Raw genomic sequence first — 8,586 nt, 5'->3', positions numbered from 1 at the left:
TAATGAAGAATAAGCGGTGCTCGCACAAAGCGTCGTCTCCTCTTCCAACAGCTGATCAGCGGGGGTGCTGGGATTCAGACCCCCACCGATCAGATATTGATGACCTATCTTGACCATAGGTCAGCAATATTAACGACTGGACAACCCCTTTATAGTATTATAAGCTCTTATCTAAGAGGACAAAAGCCCACTCTCTAGGTGGCTAAGTCATTGACTCTACCGTTAAAGGGGTTTTCCATTTCTTCAGGATAGGCCATCAGTATCTGATTGACAGGAGTCTGACACTCGGCAATCCACTGGGAGAGGCACTGGTGTAACAATCAATACAAAAATGCTGGAAAATCCCTTTAAACAGGCCTTGGTGCATGACTTGGGATAGAAGCCAGGACCAATCTTTTTCCATCCGCAGACAGCTGTTTCAGGATTTTTGCCCCTGGTGAAGGTTTGACATGAGTCTGGGGGAATTAAGTCCCTGCTTGTAGAGTTGGATTATAAATGCTAGAGGCTCCTAAGGGATGGTTTTTGATCTAAAAGCTCCTCATCTTTTGTGCTGCTTTTAGTTTGTTATATTGTTTGAAATCATATACTTTTGGATAACTCAATCTCCAACTTTAGTTTTAAACTTAAAAAAATAAAAATAATCTGCTTTCATTATTTTTTTTAGACCAACACATAAAAAGGTGCATGTTTTTGTTATTTTTGCACACAAGTTTCCATAGGAGTTTAAAGCCCACCATTACAGTACTTTCTTAAAGAGGACCTTTCACTACAATAAAAAATCTAAACTAAGCATACAGACATTGATCTCCCTGCACTTACTGTTATACCTGGGCACCGCTCCGTTCTCCCGGTATATCCCTGGGTCTCCTTCTCCCGGGCTGGAGCGCTGGCCAATCGCAGAGCTCAGCTCATAGTCTGAGAGAAAAAAAAACCCTCTCAGGCTATGAGCTGAGCGCTGCGATTGGCCAGTGCTCCAGCCTGGGAGAAGGAGACGCCGGCAGGTTCCACCCAGTTGAGACGAACATATGAAGATACCGGAGCCTATACCGGGAGAACGGAGCGGCGCCCAGGGATAACAGCAAGTGCAGGGAGATCCCTGGGCGCCGCTCTCCAGGTCTGTATAGTTAGTTTAGATTTTTTATTGTAGTGAAAGGTCCTCTTTAAGTAAAGTCAAAACTGAATTTATCAAAACCGCCTACATTTTCTTTTGCAGCAGATCAAGCACTCAAAAGTTGTTTTTGTTTCATGTCTGCAGATGTAGCAGAGCTAAATGTGTCATTCAACAGTTTCTTTTGTGCATCAACAATAATGACAAAGCTTTGCGCCAGATGACAAACTCAGGCCAACTGCATCCGTATTATGACAAGGTTGCAAACCTCGTTGCGGAGTGCACAGAAAATCTAGCTAAAGTGTAACCAGTGCTTTGTATAAAACATACAAAAGAAAATACAAATAATAAAGTGCTACATTCAAACCTTGTACCGTACAGTAGTAACGCACATGAATCCATTAGAGCAGCTAAAGAATAATTCTATGTAGTTGTCAGTTCCCAAATCTATACAAGATGAGAAAACGCACAATGTAACTGCATGCCATCACCTGCAGAATGCCCCAATGTCTTGTTACCACTGGTGCTTGCTTAGCAAAAGTATGGCATCCGTTCTGGTGGTTTTCCGTGTTGGCACGTGCTGAATAAACAGGCCCTGCCCATTTATATGACATTAATTTCATTTTTTTTACATTTTCAAAGAAAATGTTTATAGCAGGAGGCATAAAAGTCACTAGATGCAAACCACACGGGATGATGTTGGTCACCTAATGCAAACAGGTCCTTAAAACTTGTACTTGAATGCTTCATGTACTGCCAGTTTTCCAATGCCGATATTAATGTCTTCTGGTTTTTCCCGAGTATATGTTACTGTCCTCGAGTACACACTGTGCAAGCCATTTTTATCCTGTGGGGTAGAAAAAATTTGGATGAAACAGCCTAAAAGAGACTGGAAGAGACTGCATTTGTTGGGAGTCCTTACCTTCATTGATGTCGGCACCCTGTAGTCAGATGATGAGGTCCTCCTGTTGTTACTGCATTGTAAAATACTAACTCTAATTAGAAGTACACAAAGAAACCCAATTAAGAAAGTTGCTGTGAAGATGATGAAAAATATCTTCAGGATCCAAGGATCGGAGAAGCATTCTGGGATGGGGGAAAAAAAGACAAATTCATGTTAACAATAACATCTCCTCCACTTCTTGTCACGCTAGATGCAAGGTGTAGAAATCCATTATAGACCACCGCGACGCACATTGCTACTTCCATTAATCCTTATTCAGAAAATGCAGAGAAAGCGCCCTTGCAGCCATCTCAAAATTTTCTAAATGGTCTTTTTTCGATGGTTACCTAGTGGTTGTAACTTCTTCCCCATTGGGAAATACTGAAGTAGTCGTGCAAGTTGTGATATTGCCAGATATTACTGCGACTTGCCTTAAGGCCCCTTTCAGACGAGCAAGCTTCACGCTTTGGACTCGCAGCGCGAGTATGCAGCAGCTCCCGTCCTGACCTCCCTAGCACTGACGGGTTGCATAGCATTCTATTGATTTATGGTGCTATGTAACCCTTACAGTTCTGGAATGTATTGGATAACACTGGCATAATGCCCTATTAAATGTTATCTGCATTCTAAGGCTTTTTTGACATCTGTATTACCTTTTCCATTGTGTTGTTCTGACAGAGGAATAGAAAGACAGAACCGTTAAAGGGACCGAACACTTTCCATTTTCATCCGTCATTCTTTGACTTTAATGTTAAAAACATGCTTTCGTTATGTTGGATGTAAAAAAGTCCTGCAGACAGTACATTTTCTCTGATCAAAAATAACAAACCTGGGAATGGAGTCCCTGGCTAAGAGCGGTGCGCTCAGATTGGCTGCGCTCACAGCCAGGGAGAAGAGAACCGCCCCCAGCGAAACTGCGAGTCTCCGCCTAGTATAACCCAGTCGGCTCATTATAATATAAGGTGTGCCGAAATCAACGGGGCAAACAGCGCATAAATGGGGGGGTTCTTTGGGGGAAAAAAAAGTGCCATGGCATCAGTGGGGGCCGCCCTATAAGGTAAGACCATAATTAGACTAAGGCTAAACTGATGAAAGGTCCTCTTTAAGGTCCCTTTTACCTGGTCTGAGGATTGCGGTAATTATTGGGGATAAGCATTTGAGGGAACACTTGTTCCTAATAATTCCATGTGTAAATGTGTGGTCAATCACCAATGAAGAAGCAAACATTTATTGATCGGGTGATGGCATCTTTTATGTGGCGCATAAAATCATTGCTTGCCGGCCGCACGTTGTCCTTTGTAAATAGGGATCTGCTGCCAGCAAATAATGGATCTGTATGGGGATGAGCGATCACAGTAGTGATCATTCATCCTCATAAAAGGGGAGATGATTGCTGCATGTAAGAGTAGCAATCACCCTCACGATCAGGCAATTAAACATTTTGCTTCTGTTATCTTTGCCTACAGAACATTTTGGTTCCTCTTTTACATTTTTTTATATATTTTTTTGCTTTAGTGAGTTATGATATACATGCACTCTTTTTGTAATTGTTACATTGGCAGTCTGTGCCTGCTGCTGCCCCACTCCCCTCCTTCTGTAGCATTGCTAGAGTTTATCGCTCCTTTGTTTCTGTATTATTTTATTCTGTGCAGCACTACAAGGGTTAATGCTCCTTGGTTTCTGTGTGCACATGCTTGAATAATGGATAATGGGCTAATCAGCCCTGCTATATATTCTGTGTGGTGTGCCTCACCACTGGCCTAAGCAACAGGTTCTGTCTGGTCATTGTAGTCTGCTGTATCCTGTGAAGGAGATATAGTCTGTCTGTCTGTGGAGTGTTTTCTGCCTGACTCCCTATTCTGTCCATCTGTCATCTGACCTGATCTGTGTCTGTTACCCTGGTCTGCTGGCCTATTATCCTGACCCTGTGCTGCCTGCCTCTGGTCCTGTTTTTAGGATTCCCATGCACTCTGCCTGCCTTTGCCCCAGTGTGTCTGACCTCTGTGGGTCAGCTGCCATAAACTGGGGCTATTCTCCTACAGTGAAGATCATATCCCTGTACAGGGGTTAAAGGGTGACCACCGGGACAATGCCTTGAGAAATGCCGGCTCAAAGTCAATCCGGTTAGTTGACATGGTGGTTCCGCTACCATTGTCAGTAACAGTAATATTCCACTGTAAGGTATATTAATACATATAAGTGTGAAAGCAACATTCATATTGGTCAGGAGAAGGTTCTGTGCTGTATCCTACATGCTCTGCAGGCCTTTCACTAGGTAGTCTGATAGTTCTTAATGACTCCCACGAAAACTAGTCTCTTGGATATCCTCAAAGACTGCAAGTCATCAGTCATTGTCTTGTAAGATTATGACTTCTAATTCCCCTGACTTCCTAAACACAATAGGAGGCTGTTAATAAGCTGAAGGAGGAACAGTCTGTGCCTGATACATCAAGACCTTTTGATAACCTTAACATATTTGGAAAAATGACATATTACGCTGTTGTAAGTCTACAAATTACTTGACTTTCAGTTTATCAGACAGCATGACCTTGCCATTGACGATGACCTTCCATAACTTTGAAGTGCGTACAAGAGGTCTGGAATTCATCTAGACAAATCATTTCTTCGGCTACACAATTATCCTGATGTTAAAGACTAGGTAAACACCACTTGCTCCATTTCTCCCTGTCATAGGCAATGTTACTGATTCCCAGCATATATGTGTTTATGTATAAGATCACTAGTTTCCTGAACTGGTGACTTGAAACTTTTTGGATGAATATGTAAGACAGCATTTAACCCTTTTCTCGACATTACATTTGTTATCTCTATGGGTAAACAGATCAATTTAGTTAAAGAGCATCTGTCACCAGTTTTATGCTGCAATGAAAACACTGGGTCACTTACTAGTACTAACCTGGCTCGTTGAGGCCACATCCTGGTGGAGAATGAATGGAGAGCTGGCTGTGCATGTGGCAGTTCTCTCCATTCTCTACCGTGGAAGTTACAGAAACAGCTGATCATGCTTCTTCAGCTGTTTCTGGAACCTCTATAGAAGTGAATGGAAAGAACCTTTCACATGTGTAGCCACCTTTCCATTCATTCATCGCCTGGATGTGGCAGCCAGGATTCTTCACATGGGTGAAGTTTGGAATACCTCTAACTGAAAACACTTCTGCTTATGCTCTTGTCCTGCTGTCTTAGGAAGAGAATGTGGATCTAAAGCACCATCAATATAAACACATATACAAACAGGACAGTAATTCACGCCAGCTAGGATGTAGGAATTGATCTGGATAGTGATTCAAAACCACATCACTAAAATACGCATAAACACGGCCAGAGCATATGAGGGCATAGAAGTAACAGAGCTCAGGCTTTGTGGTGTAAAAACATGTTCTCGTATTTTCAAGTACACTATTGACCCTTTTAAGTATCACCTCCAGTAATTTGCCTTGAGAAGTGAATATTTTATTGTGTCTGGTATATAGAGTACATGCGTTTTGTCCTATACACCCTCACTTATAGTATTATGTAAAGCTTGTTCATACAGTTAGAGTCCATTCACACATTCACTGTATTTTCAGTCCACATTCGATCCACATTTTTTAGCGAATTGTATGCGGACCCATTCATTTCAAAGGGGCTGCAAAAGATGCAGACAGCACACCGTGTACTGTCTGCATCTGTATGCCCGTTCCGCGTCCCCACAAAAAACAAAAAAACAAGAACATGTAATATTCTTGTAAATTTTGTGGAAAAGAATAGGCACATTCGTTACATAGTGTGGGATCTGCGGAAGGGGAAAATGCAGGATGGATACCGCGAGTATACGTGTTTTGCAGATCTGTAATTTGCAGACCGCAAAACGGACACGGTCCGTATGGCTGACCAAAACAAACACTATCCCTACATTGCTACTGCATTACAAAGAACACTACGGGGGAGAGTTCTAAAATCTGTTTAGCCTGAATTCTTGCTCCTGTAATATGCACAAATGTATGAAAACCATGCACACAATTTGATAGATTTGGCATATGTTTAATATATTTACAATTGTTATTCCAGTTTTTAAGCCACCCCCTAATTGAGTGAAATTATGTTAAATCTGGCTACTTGGCTATTTAACCACGCCCACTTACCCACCCACTTTTCAAAAGTGGCAAGAGTGGTGCGTCGCAGGAAAATCATGCGATTTTGCCTGCGAGTGGGGTGGGTTTTGTATGCGATTGCGTTGCCTTATTCCGTTTTTTCTGTGCGAGTGCAATGCATTTTGCACGCGCGTGAGAAAAAACTGAATATGATACCCAGACCCAAACCCAGGCTTCTTCACAGAAGTTCGGGTTTGGGTTAGGTATTGTGTAGATTTTAATATTTTCCCTTATAAGATGGTTATAAGGGAAAATAATAGCATTTTTAACACAGAATGCTTAGTAAAATAGGGCTAAAGGGGTTAAAAAAATAATAATATGTAACTCACCTTAATCCACTTGTTCGCTTCTTTCTTCTTCTTTGAGGACCTAGGAGAAAAGGACCTTTGGTGACGTCACTGCGCTCATCACATGGTCCATCACCATGGCGATGGACCGTGTGAGAGACCATGTGATGAGCACAGTGACGTCACCAAAGGTCCTTTTCCTCCCAGGCCATCAAAGAAGAAGTAAGAAGACGAGCCGGGCAGCACGAACAAGTGAGGCGAGTTTAATTATATATATTTTTTAAACCCCTCCATCCCTAATTTACTTAGCATTCTGTATTAAGAATGCTATTATTTTCCCTTATAACCATGTTATAAGGGAAAATAATAATGATCGGGTCCCCATCCCGATCGTCTCTTAGCAACTGTGCGTGAAAATCGCACCGCATCCGCACTTGCTTGCGGATGGTTGCGATTTTCACGCAGCCCCATTTACCTCCATGGGGCCATTGCGTGAAAAACACACAATATAGAGCATGATGCGTACAAAAATCACTGCTCATGTGCACAGCCCCATAGAAATGAATGGGTCCGGATTCAGTGCGGGTGCAATGTGTTCACCTCACGCATTGCACCCGCGCGGAAAACTCGCCCTTGTGAAAGGGGCCTTAAACTTACACATGCTAGAAATGTTATAAACTGTATCTACTCGTTAGGGTCCAAAATGTCTAATGAGCTAAGTGGTTAAAATCCTAATACTTAGTGTAAGGCAAAATGTTTTATCCAAGCTGTTGTTACCTGAAGTCTGATCCATATAGTACACCAGCGTGTTACATTTTGTTTTATAGGGATCCATTGGCTTGACAGATGCATTTAGTGAGCCATGAGAGTGCTCACAGTTCCTGTGTATTACATAAACAGAAGAGATTAGTCACACAGTTATTAAAGCGGTTTCTCAATAGGATGACTTAATGCGTGGGAGCAGGCAAAAAGAAACAAAAGAAAAAAAAACAAGCAAGCAAAAACTGTACTTGAAAAAGCATGAACATCTTCTTGGACCTAACTTTTTATCAATGAAGTTAAACTCTGTAAGTAAACATCATATTGACTGTACACTGCCCTAAAGGGTCACATCAACTTCTTAATAGAGAAACACTGCAGGATGAAGGCTACAAGTCAAACAATACTGGCCTAATAGCTGATCAGAAGCAATCTGTATATTGAGCCTCTGGAAGTTTTTTGTTTAATAAAGGGGTTGTCCCACAAGAAAAAAAAAAATTCTACAGTTTTCAAACCACCACCTGGATCTGGATACTTTCGTAACTGCATTTAATTAAACATTTGGCAGAGTTTTTCAATAAAATATATCTGTATAGCTCCACCAGCAGTTTTTTTTTTCTTCTTATTTCTATGTCCTGCTCACTGAGAAGGCCGCACACGCTCAGTTTCATCATTCAACTGCCTCCTAAGCTGTGATTGGGAGAGCCAAGACACGCCCCCCTAGCTGCAGCAGAAGAGACACTCCCCTTGAGCGTCTAGCTTGATATAAATCTAGCAGAGCAATGAAAAGGGAGATCTCTGGATCCATGTGAGATACAGGACTGGTTCGAGCTTTGTTAGAAAGAGATTGTCATGTACTATATGAGGTTTGATTTTCATCTTTTACATTAGTCATGGGATAACCCCTTTACGATACAGATTGGCAGACACAGAACAGGCCACCCTCTTCCATGTAATACAGAAAAATCCAATGACAACATTATTTCTGTTATATAAATAAGCATGGGGGAATTTATCCTTAGGGGAATTTTAAAGACAATTTTGAAAGCGTCTGCATTGCCCTAATCTGAGCCAAGTTTGGTGCATCTTTAAGATGAACATTTTTCTTGAGATGTTACTCCACGTTCTACACTACAATTTTACTGAGGTGAAATGGAGACAAAATTGGAGTGTGTGAGGTGAAAAAGGAAATGGTCACAAGATCACGTAGGCCATCTAGTCTATATTATTGCTTATCTTAGGATAGATATGTGTTTATCCAAGGCATGTTCAAAGAGCAATTAAATGTTTAAAAAAGATATTTAAAAATGTTGGAAATGTCCTAAAAACTTTTTTCGT

General features: G+C 41.5%; 1 protein-coding gene across 1 annotated transcript in view; it reads right to left on the bottom strand.

Moving 5' to 3' along the window:
- Positions 1 to 1,107: 1,107 nt before the first annotated feature.
- The window catches only part of ITGB8 (integrin subunit beta 8), a 141,832-nt gene continuing 134,353 nt past the window's right edge, over positions 1,108 to 8,586 (bottom strand). The window contains exons 12-14 of the mRNA XM_044293186.1: positions 7,267 to 7,370; positions 2,031 to 2,194; positions 1,108 to 1,955 (exon numbers count right to left, since the gene is read on the bottom strand). Coding sequence (XP_044149121.1) covers positions 1,833 to 1,955; positions 2,031 to 2,194; positions 7,267 to 7,370 — 391 coding nt within the window. The 3' untranslated portion in view covers positions 1,108 to 1,832. The remainder of the gene's footprint in view (positions 1,956 to 2,030; positions 2,195 to 7,266; positions 7,371 to 8,586) is intronic.

The sequence above is a fragment of the Bufo gargarizans genome, chromosome 5 (genome assembly GCF_014858855.1).
Source record: "Bufo gargarizans isolate SCDJY-AF-19 chromosome 5, ASM1485885v1, whole genome shotgun sequence".
Taxonomy (NCBI): Eukaryota; Metazoa; Chordata; class Amphibia; order Anura; family Bufonidae; genus Bufo; species Bufo gargarizans.
This window is presented reverse-complemented; position numbering and strand designations above follow the sequence as displayed.